The following is a 26,144-nucleotide window of genomic DNA, read 5'->3' as shown; positions in this document are numbered from 1 at the left end:
TCTGGTGCCATCTGAGACTTTCTAACATAATTGATACTCTGTGCCATCTTGATACACCTTTTCTTTCCACTTACTTCACAATGTAATTTATTTAAAAACTTAAGAACATCACAGAGCAAGTTGCCAAGCCTCCAAACTGTCAATCCAGTGGAAATCTGAGGGGTTTTAGATGGGTTGAAGACAGGGAAGGGTTAAGATGGGCACAGGGAGTAAGTATGGCAAGCCTCTCTGCTACTTTGGAGAAGAGAAATGACCAGCTCTCTCCTCTCTCCCTTCCACTGTGCTCAGCTCTGCTTTCCTAACTCAGCCTCAGGGCAGCTGAAGGACATGGATATTCCTCCCCATATTTGCTTCGTTCCTATAGCAACCATGCTCTTGTCTTACCCATTCTTGTCTTGAACCCTCCACCAGTGGATCTCGGAGCTGTCCAGCAGGTAGTACTCTTCATTGCACTGCAGTGCAAGCTCCTGGGGGTCATTGGGCTGGTAGTCGTACAAGGCAATGACCACGGTTTCTTCAGGTTCCGGAAGTGATCGCTTGGGAAGAGACAACAAAACCAAACAAAGATATAAGAAGGGGGGTGAGTCCCTGGGGTCCTGGATTTAGACTAGGTCAACACGCCAGCTCCCTTCATCCACTGGGGCCATTTGTAGAGACAGCTGCTTTCCTCAAGTTGGCACTCTTTATGAGTTAGAATTATGGGGCTGACAGATGCAAACAGCAGCCATACGTACCTCTGTCATTCTGTGAGGTAAATTCGGATCCTAGAAATCCCAAGAAGCCATGTACTTTTCATAGATAACTACTGGTTTCTATATTGGCGTATTTGATTTGTGGGTCTACCCAGATACATCTAATTAGAAGTTACCAGGGCTGAAATTCCCTCAAGAGCCCATTTTGCCAATGTTTTTATTTAGAATGTGGAATGAGATCCCAAGGCAGGGAATGGGCATAGCCAGTTCCCAGAGAGTTCAGCTCAATGCTCCCTCCACAGTAACACATGGCTCCTTTCTTTCTTTTTCAGAAACCTTGACCTATGCCTCTGTCCCACACTGTGGTGGTTTTAATAGGAATGGCCCCCACAGACTGATGTGTTTGAATGCTTGGCCCATAGGGAGTGACACTATTAGGAAGTGTGGCCTTGTTGGAGTAAGTAAGCACTGTTTGGGCAGGCTTTGAGGTCTCTTGTGCTCAAGTTACACCCACTAAGGCTGAGAGTGTCTCCTGCTTCCTGCAGATGGAGATGTAGAACTCTCAGCTCCTTCTCCAGCACCATGTCCGCCTGCATGCTGCCATGCTTCCCACCAGAATGATAATGGAGTAAACCTCTGACACTGTAAGCCATCCCCAATTGAATACTTTCCTTTAGAAGAGTTGCAGTGGTCATGCTGTCTCTTCACAGCCACAGAAACTCTAACTAAGACACATACCGTATTTCACTGAGGATGAGATATTAATGACATGAAGAACAGCTAGTTCATAAGGCAAACAACCACCAGAGGTCAAGATGAGCACATGTGAGACTGAGTGACAGATTTGGGAACAAAGTAAACATGGAAAAAGATTGAGCTTTTGGCTGGAAGGTGAGGTAGTGTTGGGAAGTCATACATTCTCTGAGTACAATGAAGTCTGGGTATTTATAGAGCTTGAAATAGGTGGTGGGTCGGGCCCTCCAGACAGCCAAGAGCCTGTGGACCTGAGGCTTTGCAGAGAACTAGCAGATGGAGAAACTGTGTTCAAGGCACCAGAAGAAGGCACAGAAGTGACATGTTACTCATGTTACTATAGGCCCAACTCCCACTTGACCCTTAAAGGAAAAGCGTTAGTACAGAGGTTTAGACAATGGTGATCCATTTCTACAGGGGTCATATAGAGCACATAGTGGGATACTCAGGTAGTACCAAGTTTGGGGGTACCACAGGTATCTAATAGGTGAGTGCCAAGAATACAAAGTGTTCTGCAATATCTCATGGACTTTCCAGTTTCTGAAGGTCCTAATAGACAATCACATGGTGAAAACCCTGCAATAATTATGATATACAAGAGGCCTCTGTTGCACAATAAATAGCTCATTTTATGATTTTATAATACAGGTCTTCAGAAGCCCTGAAGGCAAGATGGGTTTCCCAGGAGTGCACTCCCTGTGCACGGAGGGTGCTTACCCTTGTTTTAATTTAGAATTCTTTTGGGAATTGTTTGCCATTTTGGAAAATTGTATCACTCATGGACTCACTAGAGCTGAGCCATCAATAAGACCTTCCTGTATCTATTGCACTTGAGTTGCCAGATTCAATAGGTTCTGTATATGAGGTTTGACCACTTGATTTTTTGTCATGTATTCCCACACACCCATGATCCCATATTGACATTTAGGAATGTAAGTTATTCTGTTTTTTCTGTTTTCACTATTAAAATGAGCATATTTACTGATTCTCTTAAGAAGTATGCTTACATAAATTGTGTTATTTAAGATTTTAAAAAATAGTTTTCTTTGTGTGTGTGTGCGTGTGTGTGTGTGTGTGTGTGTGTGTGTCACATGAGTGGTTAGTTCCCTCGGAAGCCAGGGGAAAGCTTCAGTTTCAGGCAGCTGCTTGTGAGTCACCCAGTATGTGTGTGGGAACAGAACTTGAGTCCTTTGGAAGAGCAGTCATTGCTCTTTACTGCTGAGCCATCTCTGCAGCCCCTACTTATGAATCTCCCCCCCCCCCCCCGAGCAACAGAAGGTTCTTTACAAAATATTTTCCATAAAAAGGGGGCATTAGGTCTGAGGTGGTGGCGAATCACTAAATTAAATCAAGGCTTGGCATTTGTAGAAAGAGATGGCCAACAGGCACAAGAAGGGCTGGTTGAGGCTCGAGGTAAAAAGAGGAGGCTCGGAATTGAGAGCCTCATTTCTTGGTCACTCCATGTCCTGCATGGTTAAGAATAGTTCTGAGCCTTTGGAGCTCTCCTGGCTGTAGGTGGGCAGAGCTCCACTATGCTGGAAGACTTTACAGGCCAGGCAGCAGTGGCAAGAAAAGGGCTCCTTGCCTGTGTGCCAAGGAGAAGGGCACAAGCAGCACATTTATGTGACTCCTTAGGAAGCCCCTCTGGGTTAACTAGGAGAAGCGTGATAGGAGGAGATGAGCTCTGTGGATGAGAGAACCAAGAATAACAGGCCTGGGCATCCGGACATGGCCTCATTTGTATCCATAGGAGAGAAAGGCTGAGAGGATGGGTTCCTCTGACCGTGGGTATCTTCCATCATGACTAACAACAGCTACCCTGTCCCTCTGGAGGGTAACTCCACAGTCTTCCTCAAGTAGAGCATGTCCTGGTTAGCCTTAACTGTCAACATGATAGAAACTAAAAATTATCTCAATTGGGCAACTGCCTAGATCAGACTGGCTTATGGGCATGTCTGTGGGGGACTGTCTTGTTATAATTGATGTTGGAGGGCTCAGCTCACTGTGGGCAGCATCATTCCCTAGGCAGGTAGCCCCGGAAAAACCTCAAGACTTTTTGGTACTTGGTTTGCTAAGTTTAAAAGCAAGGATAAAATTATAACTATTCAAAGTGAATAGAACACAGTTTTATCGTAAATAGCAAACATGTGGAAGTGCTTTGGAGTATGTAAAGAATTATCAGATGTTTGTCTATGGAGTGTTCTATGTTGAGGCATAAAGACAGCTTGGTACCAGTGCTTGTAGACTGTGTATAGGACCTGAGTGATCCTAGAAGTGAAGAGACACACTAAACAAACATTTCTCAACCCATGGGTTGAGACCCCTTTGGGGCCAAATAACTTGCTCACAGGGGTCACAAATCAGATATCAACATTACAATTCATAACAGTAGAAAACTTAGAGTTATGAAGTAGCAACAAAAATAATTTTATGGTTGGAGGTCACCACAACATGAGGAACTGTATTAAAGGGTCACAGCATTAGGAAGGTTGAGAACCACTACACTAAATAGCCTCAAACCCAATGTGTTAAACCCAATTGCAACTGTCTACTACACACACACAGATCTGAGAAACAGGGAGGTCACAGGCTTACCACACACAAGCCCACCTCACTCACCCTGTTGTCTTCAGGAGTAGGAGGAAGAGGCTTCTTTGAAGCTGAAACAGGAAAAAGAGAAAAAGAAGATGAGCATGAAACCCCAGCCTTTCAGAGAAAGGGGGCCCAAGGAGAGGAGCGCAAAAAAGGGGCAGAAGGAGATGATTAAGTACAGACACGGGCATCAACCTTGCCAGAACCTGTCTTTCATCTCTGGCACTTGCTAGTTTCCAATTCCCCTTTCTAGAAGATTCTAGAGACTCCCAGAAGCCAGTATTTTAGGATTTCCTTCTGTATCTCCTGGCTGGGAAGAAGCCAAGATTTGGGCTCTTCTCTGCAGGTAGAAAGACTTCCATGAATACATATGTCACCTTCTGAGCTCAGGAGTGGGAATATGTGACTCAGACAATGAGTCACTACCTTCCTGATGCCACCGTGGGTTTGATGGGGTGGGAGAGCATTGTGCTTTCTGAGTGGGCTGAGGTTTGCTTTTAGTTGCCTTGAGGCATTTAGATACATATTCTCCACGCCTTCCTTCAAACTCACCTCTCCTTCAAAATCAATCTCTCTCATTTCTTTTTTAAAATATTTTTTAAATACAATCCTTTCTCATTTTACATAGCTATCCCCATTACCACTCTCTCCCCTTCTTCCACCTCACCTTTCCCCCCAAACCACTCCCCGATTCGCTCCTCAGAAAGGCTTTCCATGGGGAGTCAACAAAGTCTGAGTCTTCACTTGGAGGTAAGATCCAGACCCCCCCCCCCCTATAACTAGGCTGAGCAAGGTATCCTTCCAAAGATAGTGGGCTCCAAGACACCAGTTCAAACACTAGGGATAAATCCTGGTCCCACTGCCAGTGGTCCCACAGGCTTCCGAAGATTCACAACTGTCCCCCATATTCAGTGGGCCTAGTTTGGTCCTATGCAGGTTCCCCCACTATCCATCCAGTCAGTGAGCTCTCACAAGCTCAGGTCAGCTGTTTCTCTGGGTATCACCATGATGGTCTTGACCCCTTTGCTCATTCTCTCTAATTTCTTTGTGTTTTTGTATCTCCTCTTTCTTGCCTCTTTTCTCTCTTCTTTTCCTTCTCTGCTTCCTTTATCTTCATCTCCATCTCTCAGTTGATCTATAGACCATGTTCCTTATATCACAGGCCAGGCCTAGAAACTATGGACATCAAATTTGTGGGGGGGGAGAGAGGGAGGGAGGGAGGGAAGGAGGAAGGGAGAGAGAGAGAGCAAGAGAGAGAGCAAAGGCATGGGCATGTATAAAAGTTTCAATTCAGTACAATGAACTCCTTAAGCACTGGAGATAAGAGAATAGCCTGAATGGGACAGCTGGGAGGTTTTCATCCCTACATGTGGTAGAGTTGAAGATAGCCTATATCATGGATGTGGTAGATAAGATTCCTATGTGGACACCAGAGCCCAATTCCATGCTGGCTCCCTGAGCAAGGGTGGGTTGGAATATTGGCTTGTGTAAACAGTGAACAAGATGAAGAAGTCACACACAATCAGAACTCTAGCTTCTGGGCTGGGGTTATTATAAGTCAGTGGTAGATCTCTTGTATGAAAGAGCCCCAGGTTTGATCACCAGTGACCCACACACACAGAGGTCTGGTTTCTATTTAGTATGGGACATGGACCAGCAAACTGGATTAACCCTAGCATCACCAGAATGAGCCCCTTCTTTGCCAGGTCATCTTCTGATTGGTCACTTTCTCTTTCTCTGGTGATCTTGCTCTATTTGCCCGTATTCTCTCTGTGTATAATGTGGGGATGGGATGTAGTTAGGACTGGCTATGGTGGTAGAAATGTGTTGCTAAGTCATTTCCTCTCAGCCATTTTGCTGTTTCTCAGATGCTGCAGTATCTCAGACCTGGCTGCTTTCATCACAAATAGGAAAGGCTAATGGACATGGTTCCCATTTACTGAGAGCGCATTAAGGGTTGGCAATGCGCCAAGAGCTTTCTACTACCCTGATGAGTCTTCCAACAGCCACTTGAAGTAGTTGCCTATTATTCTATCCATTTAGGAAGAAATTACCTGAGCTTCTCAGAAAGGTTAAGGAGTTCATAAAGTTATGCAACAAGAAAAGAATGTGTTGGGATCTTTTATTTTTTAATTCCAAAGCTCTATGCTCACATACCTTGCACTGTTGATATATTCAATACAAGAAATCCTCAGAGACTTTACCCCAGGAATATGATGTGTTGTGTGCACAGTGAAGTATGTTTCCCCAAATTGCTTGCAATCCTGCCAAAACTATGGTGAGTGACGCTACCTAAGCCAGAAGAGACGGCAGTGGGTTGGTGTGCAAATGCAAAGTTATCAGCCAAACGGCTGCACCTCACATGCATGGCCATGGCTGAGAGCTGGGATCAGCATGGAAGGGCAGGTAAATATCTGTCCTTCCAAAGGGTAGTCATATCAAGTTACTCAATCATCCGAACACTTCAGTCACATGCCTCAGGGAGAGAGAAAGCCATGAACCCTGCTGAGGGGCATTGCAACCTACATGGTGAAAAGTGCGAAATGGAAGTAGATTCGAAGGGGATTGGGTGAGGGATTATATCATCTTAGGGTTCTGGGACCTCTTGTACCATTTAGGAGTGAGGACATTAGGGTCCCAGGTTACCAGGTGACTCCTACAAGGGTCCACAGAAGGGTATTGGTAGAGATCAGAGATTATCTCTGCTTCTGGAGGGGCTTCTTCTCAGGAGCTAGGCATCCTGCCAACCCCCAAGGAGATCCATGTCATCAAACTTCTGTTCTCTCTGAGTAGATACAGCCAGCAGGACAAACAGCACTAAAGAGTGGGCGCCCACCTCCACGATGCTAAGCATCATTCACGTAGGCCAACAGACGGATGACCTTGATTCTTTCTTTTCCAAGTGCGAGGTGAGAAGCAGTGGTTTCTAAAATGGCTGTGAGAGGCTGTGACTCAGGAAACCATGGAAAACCCAACTGTGTGTTATATCCGCCTTGTGTCAGGACAGTAAAAACCACAGGATGAGAAATAGTGTCTGTGGTAGGAGAGGCTGAGAGATGAGAAAGCTGGACGTAAGACATTCGTTTCACCCCTTCCTCACTGTGTGACCTTGAACTGCTCAAGGCTGTCCATTTCTTTGACATCGCTCTCTACCCGAGATAGCAGTGAAGAAGCAAAGCATGACATTGTAAACGTGCATCTGAGTCTAGAGCTACAGTTCACTGGAGGTCTCCCCAAGTCACCATGACATCAGATATAAATGAAGACACGGTCCAGTCCCCAGAACTGGGCTTTTGTTGGGAAAACCAAGAATAAACTTTTTTTAAACTTTGCATTTAGACTACGGATTCCTTTTCTCTGAGACTGAGCAGGTCAAGGTCAAGTCTGAAGACCAGGCAGGAAGAAGCCAGAGTTAGAATTAAAAGAAGTTTTCTCTCTCCCTCAAGCTTTTGGAGTTGAATTTATATAGTTAGACATATGCGTGGGGGTGACGTCACTAAAAGAAATAAAAAAATATTATGTATTTAAGGCTGTCTCCATAATTTAAGATCTAAGACCACTCAGGCTTCCCGACAGGCTCCAGCAGCACTTCCCAGCTTTCACTGTTGTCTACCAGTGCCCTGTGGAGCTCGTTAACATGCACATTCTCATCTAGTAGACTGGGCAGGGCCAGATATTTTTTTTAAAATATTTATGACTAGCTTCCAGATAGTTATAGGTGACCAAGGATCACACTTCAAATGCATGAGCTATGACATGGAAAGGCGTGGAAGGGATGGTAGATAGATATGCCCCAATGAAAATTCTGGAACTAGAGAATTTTGCCTTCGGTCTCTGAACCCCCGTAAAGCTGAGATGGTTCCCTCTTGTCTCGTTCCCAAAGTCTTACCGTTCTTGGTCGGGTCATAGGGGGCACAGCCTACTGCAAGTTTCTCCAGCTGGGAACAGCATCTCCACCGCCCATCCATCCAGAAATTAGGGTGATACTTGGACACCAGGCTGTTGTTATTCCTCGTTTCTGTAAGAAGTTGATACCAACAGAGAGCTCATTTCCAGACCAGCTGATTGAGCACCACCAATCTTTTAACTCACTAAGACGAGACTCTGGGGCAGGCATCTCCTGAGTGCTAATTAGGACATCCAGGCAACCCCTTGTGCTGCTATTGAGGGAGCATGGGTTAAATCCGTCAGCAGCAGATCTACTTTCTTTTCTGGATCTGCCTCCCCTTGGCTGTGTGCCTCTAGGATGGGGAACCCTCACATAAACCTCAGTTTCCCCAGATTTCCCTGCTATGTCTTCACCTGGATGAGTGTGGTCTACGATGAAGCCTTGTGGGCTTAAGGAGACAGTTGAGAGAGTGTAATTTCCACCTCTCTCACTTTGAATGACAGAAAATTTGCTATTTTATTTTTTAATTTTTAAGGAAAGGTCTCATGGAGCTAAGGATGTCCTTACACTCCAGGTCTTCTTGCCTCATCCCCCATGTGCTGGGATTCCAGGTGGGCATCACCATGTCAAGTGTGTACGGTGCTGGTGTTAGAATCCAGGGCTTCAGAATCCATGGGAGGTTGGCACACTACCAACCCAGCTGCTCTGTAAATTTGCTTCTATTCCCTCTAGGCTAAGGCTTTGAAGTATAATTTCTTAGGAATAAAAGGGGCTCTACTAGTGAAAATCAAGAAAAATCCCAACATTAGTGAATATCTAGAGCTCATTCCAATTTTAAAATTTATATCAAAAACCTGGTATAAGATACACAAAAATGCCAGGCAGTGGTGGCACACACCTTTAATCCCAGCACTTGGGAGACAGAGGTAGGCGGATCCCTTGAGTTTGAGGACAGCCTGGTCTATGGAGTACATACCAGGAGAGCTAGGGCTACACAGAGAAATGCTGTCTTGAAAACCAAAACAAAATAACAACAAAAGATACAGGAAAATGAACGTAGCTGGGGATCTTCATTAATTTTGGCTTAGTGTCTATTTTCCACCCATGGCTACTGGACTTGAGAGCATTCCTGCTGACCCATCGCTGGCTGGTTCCCAGTCCATTTGAAATTCATTGACCCTGGTAGCCTACAACATCACTTTAGCCTCATTTTTCAGACAGAAGAACTGTGCCTCCAGACACAGTAAGGGTCTTGCTTCCTTACTCCTCACAGCTGCTTAGAGACAGGTTTCCTGATACATAGGGGGCTTCAGCTAAAGAATAAGAATAGTAACATTGATCAAGTACTGTTTGGGGATGAGACTTTTAAATGCACTAACTCATTGGATTCTCACAACAGCCTTCTGACTGTTCTTGGATGACTTTTATAGCCAAGGTAACAGAGATGCACAGAGGTCCAGCTGAAACACTAACAACCGTCTCTTCCTGGACTTGCCCTACAGAACCCTGTCTCCACATCCCAAGGACTAAAACACTGTGTGGGCTCTAATTATGCTGCCAGGATTGTGAGGATGAAGCAATAGCTAGATGACTGGGCATGGTGGTGCACACGTGTAATTCTAGAAAATTGGAAGTCAAACTAGGTTCCGTGAACCTCTGTCTCAAAAACAAACTAACAAACAAATAAACAAGCTAATGCTTTCTGGGCATTAGCTACGGATGCTAGTTCTAAGAGTTTTATACACTGCAGCTCTGCAGAGAGATTCTATTGCCCCCTCCCCTCTCCAGTTTAACAGCTGGGGAAACTGAAGTGAAGAACTTGCCCAAGAGCACAAGGAAGAGCCAGGATGCCAACCCCTGGGCTCTAACCAGAAGGGTTCCTACCCTGACCTTTCTTGCTCCTCTGGAGTAAGCAAACATTTTTAAAATGCCAGATTGTAAATATTTTAGGTTTGAATGGCCAGCAGGCAAAATGGTCTCATGTAGACACTTATATAGTCCTTTTTAAATGATTTAAAATACAGGAACTGTTTTTATCTTGGAATGAAACAGGTGGTGGGCTAGATTTGACCAATCCTTAAACTATACTTGTTGCTGCTCTGGGACCATGATAAAAACTCAAGGCATTGACTCACAACAAATGAGATAATTTTGAACACCATTTGCTCACAGATATCAATGCGTTTCTTCCTGGATCCCAAACCCAGCACTGGACCGAGGTTCCAGTGCCACAGGAGTTTAATTACCTTCTTTTAGGGTGAGCACCCAGCGCTGGCGGCTCTCACAGTCTGGAGCAAACACATACAGGAGGTAGTTGTCATGCATGATCTAGAAACACGCAAGAGTCCAAGATGAACAGGGCATCTGAGCTGGGCCCATGGCGGGTTCATTAAAAATGGACTATCTGGCTGTAGCTGTAGCTCGGAGGTAAAACATTTGTCTAGTATATGCTCGGGACCCTGTGCTCAATCCCCAGCACTGGGAAAAACCAAGCTAGGGCTCTCTGCTCTTCAGGCTGGCAAACATAAAGGTATCTGGGACACGGGAGGAGAGATCTCCTCCATTGGGACTGTAAGCACAAAAGGTGGTGAGCAAGAAAAGACTAAAAGGTACACTGACCAGCCTAATGGAGCTTTCCGCACCGAGAACTGTCTGTGGAGATAAGACTAAAAGGTACACTGACCAGCCTAATGGAGCTTTCCGCACCGAGAACTGTCTATGGCCTGGGCTGTCAACACGGGACTCTCTAGTAGTCAGTGGGTATCAACATTTATCACATGGGCCATCCATCCATCCATCCATCCATCCATCCATCCATCCATCTTCCTTCTTTCCCTTTCTTCCTCTCTCTCTGTCTCTCTGTGTGTGTGTGTGAGTGTGTGTGTGTTGTGTGTGAAATACACACATAATTGTGTGACTGTGGAAGTCAGAGGACAATCCTCAGAGTAGAGTTCTTTCCTCCCACTTTCTGAGGTCAAGAACTCATGTCACCAGGTCTGCACACAAAGGCTTCTACCTGCTAAGCCATCTGATTGACCCTTTGAAAATCATTACTTATTTAGCACTATCTAATTCTGATTGTCATTTATCTATATATTCACATTCCGCAGGTGGCTGCTATTTCGAATAGCATAACCATCTTCATACAGTTTTCAGGTTGTGAGTTCTGAAACCGCAGACGAGAAACTGAGGAACTAGGCCCTCTTCAAGGTCAGGGCCGTAGTAAGTGACAGACCACTGCACAGCATGTATAAAGCCCCAGGTTCAATCCCCAGCCCTATGGGAAAGCAAGAACCTGTCCAAGAGTCTGTGCCTTTATGGAATGAACGGATGAATGAATGTCACTGGTTAGAGGAATAACACACAGCCCTTCCTGGGGGCTTGGTCTAAGCTCTCAGCATGGGTGAGAGCCGTCCTTTCCCCATCTTCTCTCATCATGGTCCAGGGACAGAAAGTTATCCACTGTAGTCCTGATGGGCTTACCTGAAAAGGGTATTTATAGTGGCATGGGATGCTAATGTCACTCTTGACGATCTCCACACACTTGATTCTGGAAAGTTCGATGGAGCCTTTCAATGTGCGCTTCTTCTGTGAGGAGACATTACATCCGTTTAAGTGAGACACACTGTTTTCATTTTGATTGTTTCCAGACATTTACTGCTAGGAAATTTCCCCTCCCCTTTGTAAGCCATCTGTAGTGTTCCTAATCAAACATCCTGAAGCTGCCTCCCGCCTCAGTCTGAGAGAGACTCTGAGCGGACTCTTGGGAGAAGGGCCTCTGAAGGGTCATGATGGGGACTGATTTTCTATTCAGTCACCCACAGCGATACACACCAGGGTCCTGTTGATACGCGGCAATGTGTGTAGGACTCATGGCTGAGATGGGTGGTATACTCAGTGGGAAAAGAGTCGCATGTGTGGCATTTCCTGCTCTCTCTGTAATATTTATGATCTCACTAGTAACTGTGCTCAGGCTTCAGGGTAGTGAGGTATGTAAGTGATGTCTCTGCTACATCTGGCTTTTGCAAGTCTTCTAATTATTCAAAGTTCCACAGTAACACCCCTGCAGTACATTTCCATTCTGTTAACTCCCTTTGGCCACCCACTTCACCCTCCCCTGGGAAATTGTACTGATCTCATGCCTCAGTCCTTTGAAAGCTTGTTAGAGGTGTGGTCCACGGAACTGATGGTGCCTTGTTTGATAAACGATGTCCAATATTACCTAAACATCATTGTGCTCAGGAAATGGATCCTAAGAGATGGGCCACCTTGCCCTGTGAGACGTCTTATTAGTGGGATTATCAGGCTCTAAGCGAGGTGAGCTGGAAAGGCTTTGGATGGCAGAGCCTTACCCAGGTGCCTAGAATGTGGCTTGCCATTGTTGTTTCAGTCAGCTATGGAATCATTTGTGAAAAACATCATTAGATGTCATCTTTCTGAAGGCCTAAAACCAACACAAGAGTGGAAGGGTGGGGTGCGAGGCTGGGGTTTGTCTCTCGTTAGTACCACGAACTCAGGCAGTACATCTAACTTCCAAGAACCCTTTTATTTATAGCTTGTGAGGACAACCCCTGGCTCTGGGGTTGGTCAGAGAGTAAGGAAGAGTGATGAAAATAAACTGTAACGGGGGCTTTAATAAAGGGCACCTTCCAAAAGGGTGAAGGAAGGCCCAACTATTGCAAGAGAATGGTGGCACGTGGGTAGTTGTACACCATCAGATTCTCCAGAACAGAAAGCAGTGTTTGTTTTTTGATCCTCTGCCTGGAAACCGATCTGCACTTACTAGTTGAGGCACAGACTGATGAAAATAGTCAGGATGTGTGAAGCAGACTCTACTGAATACAGGGAAGTTTTGTGAAGTTTCTTTGCAAATTTTCTTTGCAAAACTGTTTTACATAATTTTTAATTCAAAAACAAATCTATTCCTGGTTATACAAGCAAAACAATATGGACAATTACATGAGAAGTAAATATTTACAGGGCTACATTATCCCACCTCTCTTCATGGTCCCAAGGCAGCCAAGATTAACAGTTTGCTTGTTTATATGTTTACTTGGGGAGGGAGGGAGGGAGAGAGAGAGAGAGAGAGAGAGAGAGAGAGAGAGAGAGAGAGAGGCCAGAGATGGACATGAGATGTCTTCCTTGATTGTTCTTGATCTTACTTTTATAAGGCAGACTCTCCCATTGAACCTAGAATTCCCAAGTGACCAGATTAAGTAGTCTGTGAGCCCCTCCTGTTGTCATCTCTCCAGCGCTGGCACTATGGGCCCATGCTGCCACCACCAGCTCCTTACACAGGGCTATCAAGGGACCGGGACTCAGATTTTCATGGCTATATGCCAAGCAATTTACTGATGCAGCCATCTCCCCAAGGCATTTTTTCCCCTGTACAACTGCAGGGTATATATAAACAAAAATGAGCATCTGATTTACACATTGACCTCACGGCTGTTTTGGTAATCCAGTACTGTTAAGAGGCCTGCCCTGTGGACTCCAGCTCCCATAGAGGCCCCAATATGGCCCATCATCACAGCCCTCAGGCACTGCCAGTTTGCACCTCAGCAGCAGAAGTGCACAGAGATGCACAGCAGAAGTGCCTGTCCCATCCGCAGTCCCTGGCCGTTGGTGAGCTCAAGCTGCTGGGTGTTGTCTTCTTCTTCAGGGTGAGACTGACAGAAGGCTCACAGCAATACCAGGGCAGCGCTGGCAAAATACTACTGTTCTCTTTGAAAACTACCGAGTTCTGTGATGTAGGCTCAGTGCCTAGCACAGTGGCTAATCCTTTATCGTCCTTGGCTAGGGCATCACCTTGGACCCCGTTTAAGCAATCTCAACCAGATGTAAGTCTAATATGTCTGGCTATCCTGGAAATTTTTACTGAAGGCCCACAATGAACAAGGCATTGCTGTGAGTTCAGTAAACAAAGTAATGAACTGTAGTAATTTTTTTTTCTCTTTACTCTTTGGAAGCCTGCCACCCATCTCCCAAATAAATATGCACACTGAGACATATAATCACTTATACATGCCCAGCCTTAGTTTGGTTGTTTCTAGCTAGTTTTTCTTAAATTATCCCATCTACCTTTTGCCACTGGGCTTTTATCTTTCTCTATTCTATATACCTTTCTTTACTTCTTACTCCATGGGTTGCTGTGTAGCTGGGTGGCTGGCCCCTGACTTCTTCCTTCCTTCTCCTTTTTCTTGCTCCTCTATCTTCTCTTCCTAGAGTTCTTCTCCTATTTATTCTATCTGCCTGCCAGCCCCACCTTTCCTTTCTCCTGCCTCGATATTGGCTGTTCAGCTCTTTATTAGACCAATCAGGTGTTTTAACAGGCAAAATAACACAGCTTCATATAGTTAAACAAATACAACATAAAAGAATGCAACATGTCTTTGTAGCATTAAACAAATGTTCCACAGCAAAAATAAATGTAACACATCTTCAACTAATATTCCACAACAATTAACATTAACAAGTGAGGGTTATAGGCAGCCCTCACTTATGATGGTTTGTTTCAGTTTTTGACTCTATGTTGATGTAAAAACCAATCTTCATGACCAGGCATAGCGGAGCATGTTGGTAATCATAGTACTATGTAGACTGAAGCAGGAGGATGGAGAGTTCTAGGCCAGTCTGGGCGACATGGCAAGACCTTGCCTCAAAAATAAATAGTTGATCACTGTAACAATGCCAGCACTTAAGGAGCAGAAGCAGGAGGATTACTGCGAATCTGAAGTCAGGCTCCAGATACTGTACATAGTGAGTTCTAGGCCAGCCGGGTCTACACTGCAAGCTCCCACCTCAAAAAATCAAATCAATTATCCATCAAAGAAAGAAAAGGAGCTTAAACTTCAAAAGTTGAGTTTTAATCTTCTTCTAGGCCAGTGATATCTCACATGATAGTATCGACATACTGCTGGGCAGAAGGCCATAGCCACTAAGTAGTCACAAGATCATGAGAGTGGGCACCAGGCTCTCTACGGTGAGCTGCACTGCTAAGCTGTGGTGTTTGGTATGCTAGGCGTTCAGCTCACAGTAAGTTTAGAAGGATGTAACTCCTTCTTAAGTTTGGGAGGTCAGAAAGGAGAAGCAAGTGCTGAAAAGGCAATGAGATGGGTAGATGTCATCAGGACAGGCCTCTGGAGAGAAGACATTGACACAGACCATGAAGTCCAGCAGGGGATGTCTGTGACCAGGGAGGGGTGAGCACTCAGTGAATTGAGTCCCTAGAGTAGTGATTTTCAACCTGTGCGTCATTTGACCCCAAATCTAAACCCTTGGGATTTGGGGTCAAATGATCTTTCACAAAGGTCATCTAAGATCATTGGAAAACACACATACTCAAATTATGAATCACAAGAGCAACAAAATTACAGTTATGAAGTAGCAATGAAAATAACTTTATGGTTGGGGGTCACCACAACATGAGGAATTGCATTAAAGGGTTGCAGCATTAGGAAGGTTGAGAACCACGGCACTAGAGCAAAACGTCTGGGCAGAAAAGCTCTAATTAAGCCTCTCTTTGTGGTTATGGTACACAGTGCAGGGAGACAGACATATCTGGAGCCAAAAAGAGGAGCAGAAATCCTATGTGACGTTCTGAAGCTGCAGTGTTCAATAAAAATTCAAACAGAATGTGAGCTGGACATGGAATTTAAAGTTTTTTAGTTGGGTATGGTAGTTTACATCTATAATTCCACCACGTTTGGGGTTGAGGCAGGGGAATTTCCACAAGTTTGGAACCAGCCTTGACTACATAGCCAAAGCTACCATTCAAAAATAATTTTTTTCCTATAAGTATGTTCAGAAAAGCAATAGCAGCAAATCAAATCAATTGTGATAACTATGCTATTTAACCCCAAGCATCTTAAGTACTATCATTTCAAACTAAGCATAAAAGTTGATCAACTCCTCGTTAGTCCTAACCTTTGAAGTCTTCTATTTTTCACACACCTCAGCTTGGGCGTGCCACGTGTAAGTGCTCACACAGTTTTCAAGGAGCATTCTTCCTTTCTGCACAGATGACCCCCAGTATCCATTTGTTCCTCACCTGTCAGCCTTTTCAGTCAGAGAGATGAGATTGGCCACCATTAACCTCACTCTTGGACCCTAGTAACTGCTTGGGTCCCAACCCCCCATCCATCTCTCCTGTCAGTCTCCCAGAATTTCACAGCATTTGATGTGGGACACAGCAGGCATAGATGCTCCCTCCCCAACTGCTTCATGGGACCGGCGGGTCAGAAGCTAAACACAGGCCAGTCTCTGGGAAATGATGGTTGTCTGCAATCTTCCCAAACAACTGAGCTATATCTGAAAAACATCATGGGAAAGCCTGCCAAGAAAACCACACAAAAGCCACCAGAAGAGGGAGAGGCCATGTTAGCTTGTCCCCCCTCTTCCTTGTTATTCTGACTGTCGGCACCACACAAGGTCACAAGATTTTGGGTGGCATTGTTTCTCTTGTTGCCATGCTCAGAGCTGCACTGCCTCAGGAAATAATGCCAGCAGTCAACAAATGGAACCTTCTGTTATGAAATTAAGAAGTTTCTGTACTGTCAAGGACTAGAGTTAACTGAGAGAAGAAACTGTCTGAGAGACAACCTTTGCCAGTCATACGTGTGACGGAAGGCTGATACATAAAATACACCAAGAACTAAAACAAATAAATTTCAACCACAGGAATGCAAACAACCCAACCAATACATGGGATCGCAAAATGAACAGCCAGTTTCCAGAAGAGAAACTCAAATGCCATTAAATATGTGGAAAAGAACTCAGCTTTCCTAACTGTCACAGAATTCCAAATTGAAACTACCTTGGGATTCTACCTCACTCCACTTAGAATCTCAGTCATCAGGCAAACAAACAAGACAAATGCCAGTGAGGATGTGGCAGAAGGGAAGCCTCACATATGGCTGGCAGGCTGTACTGGTCCAGCCGTGATAGAGGTCAGCACACTGGGTTCTCTAAAAGCTACAGCAAATCTACGACCTGAGCCAGCAGCACCTGGGTATTTACCCGAAGGACTCCAAGTCACTACATTCCCAAGAAACTATGCAGCAGCATCCAGAACAGCTAAGGCATGGACTCAGCTAAGGCGTCCATCAACAGGGAGGAGGGTCAAGACAAGGCTGGAGAGGTAGACAACAGAACTTCTTCAGCTACAAAGAAGACAAAGTTATGTGATTCGCAGAGAAATAGACGCAGTTGGAGACAACCATAGTAAGCCAGGCTCAGGAAGATAAATATTATGTTTTCTTTTATATTCGGTTCCTAGATTTTAGAGATACATAAATCATGTCTGCACATATGAAATGAAAGTGGAAGTGAAAGTGTTGAGAGAACAAAGGTGACGGGAGGAGGAGGGGCAGCAGCGGGAGGGGCAGGTGCCTGTGTTTCTCTCCTTTCCGTAGCCCGTCCTACTGGACCTAGTCAAGTCACGCTGGCAGCCAGGGCAAGTTAGGGCAGATGCCAAGGCCTGCTGCAAGCTGGGCAATGGCAGTCTGTCCCATGCCTGCTCTCTTTTCTTTCCTTCTTTCCATAAGATTTCTCACTCAGACATAAGCCCTATCGTCTGGCTTTCACTATAGCTGGGTTTCACTCTGTGGTTTACTACGAGGCTGGCAGAGGGGAAAGTATCTGGCTTCTTTTAAGGTCAGCCATCTTGTCAATAGTAGTACCCTGGCTAGAACAAAGGTGAGAATTTTACCAAAAAAATAAAAAAAGGTGAGAATTTTACAAAAAAAGAAGAGAAACAGAACTATATTCTCATTTAACTTTCAGAGGCCAACTGAGGTTATCCCTACTCAATTATGAACATATTTTTTAATAAAATATTAAAAACAGAAAATTGGGGCATATCTGAGGTTTGGAAATAAGGGACAGAAAAATAACAGTATATATATAGAGAGCATAAATATATATTACAAAATATATATTATATTTATGCTGTTTGAACATTTTACCATTTATTTTATTGTATTAAAAGTTAACTAACAAATATATTCCTCATATAGGACTTATCCAAGGAAATCAACTGCTCAAATTGTACACAGATATGAGAGAAAGGATGCTTGCCACAGTGTTACTTACTGCACTAGAAAAGAGAAAAAACAAGAAAAATGTAAACATTCATCAACAGATAAATGGTTGAATCAGTGTGTCAATCATCCTGCGGCAACTCTGTAGTCACCAATAAAGGAGACAGTTGTTCTATATAAAGGAACAATAACATACATTAAATTCAAAAGGAGATTTATAGCAACAGTTGAACCCTCTCATTTTTTTGAAAAATGATAAAATAGTTATTAGTATAGACAATATCCAAAAACAGTAATGGAGGAGGGGAAAGATTCCAAGCTGCTAACGCTGGTTTCCTCGTGTGTCAAACTGAAGAGTTCCACAGCAGAAACAGTGTGTTTCTATGAGACTTGAAGGTGTTTTTAAAATAGTAAGCGTGAGAAAGGACGAGAGGAAAAAACCAAAAAGAATATTTCAAAGCTGTGAGAGCATTAAAACAACAGCACGCTGTATCACATCAGTGACGGGTGGATAGGGGGAGAAGGGAAAGGGGTTCAACTGAAAAGCTGGGTGTGCAAAATAACCTCTGCCCTGGTGACCTCAACACCCCATTAGTAAGAAGCTGTAACTAGGCAGCATCTGCCACCTGCCCTTCTGTATCCTTGGGGGTTCAAGTTCATGGCAGTTCCTCTCAGGTTCTCAAGGGGCAGCCATTTTCTTCCTTCATTTTGTTCAAGAAAAATCGCTGAGCTTTTGTGTGGATATACGTCTCTTGTGAGGCAATTGTTTCTAAGATGAATCGGTGTTAGATGTAAAAAAAATGGAGAACGCAACAAAAATGTTAGTTTAGCTTTGTTCATAAGAAGTATGTGATGCTGGGGGTGTTGGTGTGTGCCTATGATCCCAGCATTTGGGTCTGAGGTAGCGTCATTGATTCCAAGCTATGCCAGACCCCAAAGCAGGACCTGGTCTCTGAGAGAACTACATGGCACATGGTAAGTGTGGCTCCTCCATGTCCTGTGCACCCTCTCTCGGCATCTCTAGTCTGTGAACTCTCTTCCAAAGGGCCCTCCCCATCTTTCCAGGGGAGGGCATTGGCAATGTTCAGTGAGTTCGGAAAACATCATTTTATCTGCCTTTTAGGCCCCAAAGAGTCTGTAGCTAAAGTAGATAGTCAACAGTTTAGTTACAGTTCAGGAAACCATTTCACAGAGGCAATGTTTAAATGGTATTTGTTAGTTGGCCCGCTGGGGAATAGCAGGGAAGAGCGTCGTAGCAGGGAGTGGCATGTGCGGACCCCGCCACAGTATGTGTGGAAATCTCAATGGAATGTGAGCTCCAGATTAACTGGAGGATGAACAAAAGTCTTTTGGGAGTGGAAAGGTAAATTAACCCTAGCCTGCACCAAAAGCACCGATGCTCCTGCAAGTTATGAACAGACTTATAGAAAAAATGTGCAAAGGAATGTGTGTCTCTTAAAACATATGAAGAGATGCTTGGTTTCTATGACAACAGGAATACAAATAAATTCCACTTAGATTATTTTAAAGCTATCAGGCCAGCAAAGATCAAGGCATCAGATAATGGTGTTGTTGAGGTTTTGACAATGAACTTCACACACATGGCTCTGGGAAAGTGCAACTTCTGTAGAGAGCGACTGGGTCACTAAACGGCAGCTGTAAACACCTTTTAACTCAGCAACATCTGGACACGGTTTCGATACATGGGGGCTTCTCAGTCTCTGTACTGTTGACCATTTGGTTCTGACTTTGACCCACTGGACACCAGTAGCAACTACCTCCCCACATCTTCGGCAAAACCAAATGTTCCCAGGTTGGCAAGGTTGCCTCTGATTAGCCATCATGGCTATATTCGTTAAAGTGACACACTCTACAAGGTTATTCACATCCGTTGCTTTAAAAAATAAAACAGCTAGAAGTACACTCAACATACAATGGAAATGTTTTATTTACATTCACAAAAGATGAAAAGGCTCTGTGCGGATCCATGTTGGACTGACCTCTAAACTAGGCTGTTAGCCAATGGAGAGAAAAGAACGTTAAAGTAGTGTGTATAGCTTATGCTGCCACTGTATAAAAACAAAGAATCAGGCTTTTCTATTTGTATTACATGTATATGAATAAAGCATCATTGGAAAGTATGTAAGAAATTGGTGGCATCTGTTAACTTTTTAGTGTGTGTGTGTGTGTGTGTGTGTGTGTGTGTGTGTGTGTGTGTGTGTGCGTGTAGATGGAGAACACGATTTATAAGAGCTGGTTCCCTCACTCCACCATATCTGTCCCGGGGTTTGAAATCATGTCACCAGGCTTGGTAGCAAGTGGCCTTATCTGCTGAGCCTCATATTGGTTTATCTGAGGCTAGAGAAATGGGATTTGGGACAAAGACTGGAAGTTTTGTCACTACATAGCATTTGATTACTTTAAAATTAAGGGCCTGGTGGTGGTGGTGCACGTCTTTAATCTCAGCACTCTGGATGCAGAGGAAGACAGATCTTTGTGAGTTCAAGCCAGCCTGGCCTACAGAAAGCTATGTTCCAAGACAACCAGACATATACAGAGAAACCCTGTCTCCAAAAACCAAAAACAAACAAATAAATAAATAAAGATATATTGTGTATGGAAGAAGTTCTTTTGTAAATGGCCTCTTACCAGAACCTTTCTGCTCTGTCTGTTTCTGTGTGGAGATGAAGATGGGCAAAGGCAGGTGACAGAGGCACAGGGGAGAGGTCCAACAGGCATGGAGGAGGGGGCAGGCCCGAGCCCCAACAATCGGCTCTACCACATGATCAACTGGATCAGTTTAAACACATGCACAAAAGCACAGAGAATTCCTGGTCTAATGTCTCTGAGCTTTGAAGAGGATCGTTTTAATTTTATTTTTAGGTTTCAAAGGTATTTTTTTTTTCAGCATGCTATGATCGATAAAAACTAAGGGATGGTTCCTGGTGCAAGGGCAGGCTCAGGACCTTCTGTTCCATTGTTTTATTCTGACAAAGTGAGAATATGCTTTATCTTTTAATTAGACTTACTTTTCTTGAGAAAGATCTGGTGTCAGTTTGGGGCAGCAGGTTTATCTGCTCACTGCATCCTGGGGCTCAGGCACCCAGAGGTGAAGATGGGTGAGGAACACCCTCCCCCCATCTTTCCTGACCCTGTCCTTACACACGTAAGTGTCCTGGACTCTGTACCTGTTGTTCAGGCATTTCTCCCTCTGAACTATTTAAACGGATAAGTGTATTGTGATTCTGATAGTGGCCCCTGAATTCCTTCTCCCAGGCCTTAATTTCTTGAGTTTTTAGTGCTCTTTCATTCCCTCAAACAGGACTGGATACTTGGTGGCATTTTATAAACTGACACACATATTGCACACTCTACACACATATTGCACACTCTACACACATATTGCACACTCTACACACATATTGCACACTCTACACACATATTGCACACTCTACACACATATTGCACACTCTACACACATAAACAGAAAAACAAACAAAACTAAACTAAAACAACACCCCCCCAAAAAAAAATAGACGATGCCTATAAAAGCAAAGTAATTGAAAATCACAGCAACAGATTTTTTTTTAAAGTAATTTCTTCTTGGAAAAATAAATGATTCTTAGAAAATACGAATAATTTTGTAACAAACACTTGGCCACTTTTGGCGGCTTGTACAGTGCTTTAGCTCTTTGGAAAATGATGCCGTAGTCAATGGTTGAGCCCAGGAAATCTTCTTATCCCGAGCAGATGAGATGGCTCCGCGGGTAAAGGCACTGAGTTTGATCCCCAGAACCGAGGTGGTAGGAGAGGACTAACTTCCAAAGGTTGTTTGCTGGCTTCATTTGTGGACTGTGGCATTGCACGCATGCACCTACTCTTACACTAAATAAATAATTGTGAAATACTATTACCTATGATCTAGTTATTCTACAAAGAAATTCCTCTTTAAAAAAGCTTTTAAAAAGGTAGACTTCTATTATATATTGTTTTCATTATGCCGGGAAACAACCTGAATGTTGAGTCATAAATGATAGATATGTTTATGTGGGCGCATAAAACAGATAAGTTTGTCTTTGCAATGGACAGATCAAATCATTAAAAATTTAGATATATGAGAAAATGATTAGTTTAAGGCCATATGTATATATAAAAGTGTATTTATGTAAAAGAATGAATGGGGAAGTAGAATATAAAATTGTCATGCATTATAATTTTAAGTATTTGAAATTATATCTGCACAGTAATTTGATAGCTTTTGACAAAAAGTTATACAAAATGTTTTAGATCTAGTTTTATTAACTACTTTTAGCAGTATGGTAATCTGTGTTTTGTGGTATTGATCAATATTGATTTAATTGAATTCTAACTTGTTTTCTGTCGTCATTGCTAGGAGATACCTAGTCCTGACCCAGGTTATAAAATGGATCAACGTCCTCCTATCTTTGGTTCTAGAAAAGCCCTCCGAAAGACACAGAAAGCTAGGGCATAAAGTAACCATAGAATAACCCAATGGATGAGTTGATAATCGACCTGGCTTCCTGGCTTTCTGGCCTGCCCTGTGTGTAATCTCCAGCCCCACAGCAATCAGAACAACCACTTCCAAACACAGAACAGGTGGTGTCCCATGGCTGTGTCCACCATTGGGTAGCTTCTTGCTGTTTGAATAAAGTCTGAACTCTTTGCCATGGCCCATGAGTTCTCATAGCCTGGGTTCTGTACTCTCAAACTGCAGCCTTCTCTTGAACTATGCTCAAAGTTCTCTCTTCACATGGGTCCAGCTTTAAGTTACCTCGGGGTCCTCGCGTTTGCAGTTCCACTGCACAGAATGCCACCCTGGGTTTCTTTCTATCTTTTTCTTTTTTCTTTATTTTAACATGACTGGAACATCCATCATCCCCCGAACTCTGACTCTGGCCTAGATACAGATTCCTTCTCTAACCACACTTCCTTCTAACTCTGCCCCAGTTGCTACTGAGGTTTGACAGAGAACCTGCCCATCTGTATCTACCACGTGATGTTATGTTCTTCACTATGCACTGTCTCCTCCACCTGCTTATGAGGGCAAACACCTCGTTCGTATTATTTAACACTGTATTCCTCACACCCACATCATTGATTGTGACACAGTAGGCATTTAAGAAATGATTAACAAACAATAAAAAATAAAAAAAGAGGTTTCAGAAGGTGCTATGTAAGCTGACAAGGAAGAGGAGCAATTGGTCGTCCTATCCAGCTGTTAATTAAGCCTACAAACCACAACAATGACTAGCCTATTAAGACAGCCCCCATTGTGCAATAGTGGGCACTTTTGTCTTAGGAGTAACCAACACCTGTTCAGTTGAACTTAAGGCCCACTTTATGGGAGAGAATTCATGATTACTATTGTAAATCTAGCCAACTGGAGAAGTCATAGATCCTAGAGGAGAACCCACTACTTTTAGATGCAATTTCTAACTGTATTCTAAATATTTATCTTTATACCCACAGATATGTGTAGTTCTCATCCTTCATCAAAGAGTTTCTTTTTATTGCAACAGACACTATTACAGAGATCCACAACTGGTCAAAATGCAGAGGAGAGGTGTCAGCAGGCTACTCAACCCCAATGGATACATTTGCAACATAACCCCTAAACCTGGGCTCAGAGAACATCACCGAAGAGGGAGAAGAAGTATTTTAAGAGTCAGAGAACCAGTATGCCTGGTGATAGGTAATGTCCCCTAGACATGACAGGGAAAACGCATTCGTGAACTCTCAACAATATGATTGCCTGAACAATGACATATTCATTCAAACCAGCTGACATGCCAAAACAGATGGAAAATTCCTCAAGGTTCTACCTCTAGATGAAGTTACTGGTGATAAATGGCTGCTAACAGAGGGAGAATCAGTCTCCTCCAGGGTTGAGTTCCTCTCTAGATTGTCTAACCCCAAGTGGTCAGCCTTGAATACATGTACATAGGAATGCTACGTGGACTCAGTAATCTGTATGGAACAATAATTAAGAGAGAAGAGGGTATGAATGGGAGGCACAGGAGAGTCAGACAGGACAGAGAAGGGTGGGGAGTGATGTAGACATAAGACCCAGGGATGAAGTTTTCAAAATAATAATCCACTAAAAGAGAACATGAAGCTGGATACAATCATATTTTAATCTGCTTTTGATTTTCACTTCTCTGATGGCTAATGAAGTTGAGCATTTTCCCATAAACTTGTTGTACATTTCAGCTTAGTCTTCCAGGAAGGATCTATTCTTATCCTTTAAAGATTTTCAAATTAAAGTTTCACTGGTAAAGTTTTTATCTTCTTTAACTAATCTGTATATAACCTCCCCTTTTTGTATGTATGTATGTATGTTTGCATTTATTTATTTATTTATTGTTTTGCTTTTAGGACAAGTCTCTGTGTAACATCTCTAGTTGTCCTGGAACTCAATCTGTAGACCAGGCTGGCCTTGAACTCACAGAGATCCACCTGCCTCTACCTCCCCTATCCTGGGATTAAAGGCATGCACCACCACCACACAGCAACAAATCCCTTTTTAGATGATAATATAAGCTTGCAAATAACAGTTTATGAACAACCTTTGATTGACGGAAATTTCATGGAAACATGAAACTTATGCCAACCTCTTTTTTTTTTTTTTTTTTTTTGGTTTTTCGAGACAGGGTTTCTCTGTGGTTTTTGGAGCCTGTCCTGGAAAGAGCTCTTGTAGACCAGGCTGGTCTCGAACTCACAGAGATCCGCCTGCCTCTGCCTCCCGAGTGCTGGGATTAAAGGCATGCGCCACCACCGCCCGGCTTTATGCCAACCTCTTATTCTATTAAATCTATAAAAACTTGTATTGGGAGCACGGGGGTGGGAGTGAAAGGAGGGAGGAAGGGGAAGATGAGGGAAAAGGGGAGTGGGGAAGGAGAACTTGAGGGAGTGGGATAGTCGAGAAGGAGGAAGGTCAGAGATGAGAGCAAGAAAAAAGATATTTTGATTGAGGGAGCCATTATGGGGCTATCAAGAAACCTGGCACTAGAGAAATTCCCAGGAATCCACAAGGATGACCCCAGCTAAGACCCTAAACAATAGAGGAGAGGGTGCCCGAACTGGCCTTACCCTGTAACCAGATTGATGAATATCTTAAATGTCACCATAGAACCTTCATCCAGCAACTGATGGAAACAGAGGCAGAGACCCACAGTGGAGACCTGGACTTAGCTCCCAAAGTCCAGTTGAAGAGTGGGAGGAGTGAGAATATGAGCAAAGAGGTCAAGAACATGATGGGGACACCCACTGAAACAGTCTACCTGAGCTAATGGGAGCTCACCAACTCCAGCTGGACAGGGGAGGAACCAGCATAGGACCAAACTAGTTCCTCTGAATGTGGCTAGGACAGACTAAAGGGCCATTGGCAGTGGCACCAGGATTTATTCCTACTGCTTGTACTGGCTTTGGGGGAACCTATTCTCTTTGGATGGATACCTTGCTGGGTCTATATATAGTAGGGAGGGCCTTGGATCTTCCCCAAAGCAATATGCCTTACCCTCTCTGAGAAGAGGATAGGGTGTGGGGTAGAGAGGTAGGTGGAGGGAATGAGAGGAGGAGAGGGAGTGGGAACTTGGATTGGTACGTAAAATGAAGAAAAGGTTGTTTTCTTAAAAAAAAACAAAATAAATTAAAAAAAAACTTGTATTGACTTTCAAGGACAGACAGGTGATCGATCTACAGGGGGAATTTTATGTGCATTTAAAAACATTTCAGAGTAGTTTCCTCCTCTGGGTCTCTTTGGTGAGACTCCTGAGTGTCATGAAGGCAACCCCCAACTCACCTCTTGACGAAAATCACATCCTGGAAGACCCTCCTACTTTTTCTGGTATCCTGATAAGTCACCGACAGATAGGAAAATGTATAATTAGTTAAGGAAATTAGCTAAAGATGTAGCACGTGGCCCGTGAAAATTTGAGATGAGCTTTAAGCCAACTTCCTTACAACTCAAACGTGTGTCTTGTTTGGACCTCAATGTGTGAGTCTTGTTTGGACCCTATGGAGACAAGGCTCTTCTGCTTTCCAGTTCATCCTCTCTCTTAACCTACGTTCTCTTCTTGAAAACATTTACTGACACTTATTTTCACTGCAGGAAGTAACGAAAGGGTACGCCAGTCTCAGACTCACAAAGATCCTCTA

The 26,144-nt window shown here is 43.7% G+C and overlaps 1 protein-coding gene across 1 annotated transcript in view; it reads right to left on the bottom strand.

The window, feature by feature from the left end:
* The window catches only part of Itk (IL2 inducible T cell kinase), a 65,684-nt gene that overhangs the window by 32,959 nt on the left and 6,581 nt on the right, over positions 1-26,144 (bottom strand). The window contains exons 2-6 of the mRNA XM_075992851.1: positions 11,410-11,514; positions 10,173-10,254; positions 7,927-8,055; positions 4,065-4,105; positions 385-536 (exon numbers count right to left, since the gene is read on the bottom strand). Of these exons, the coding sequence (XP_075848966.1) occupies positions 385-536; positions 4,065-4,105; positions 7,927-8,055; positions 10,173-10,254; positions 11,410-11,514 (509 nt within the window). The remainder of the gene's footprint in view (positions 1-384; positions 537-4,064; positions 4,106-7,926; positions 8,056-10,172; positions 10,255-11,409; positions 11,515-26,144) is intronic.

The sequence above is a fragment of the Microtus pennsylvanicus genome, chromosome 11, assembly GCF_037038515.1.
Source record: "Microtus pennsylvanicus isolate mMicPen1 chromosome 11, mMicPen1.hap1, whole genome shotgun sequence".
NCBI classification, from domain to species: Eukaryota; Metazoa; Chordata; class Mammalia; order Rodentia; family Cricetidae; genus Microtus; species Microtus pennsylvanicus.
The sequence above is the reverse complement of the archived record's forward strand: the minus strand, read 5'-3'. Positions and strand labels throughout refer to the sequence as shown.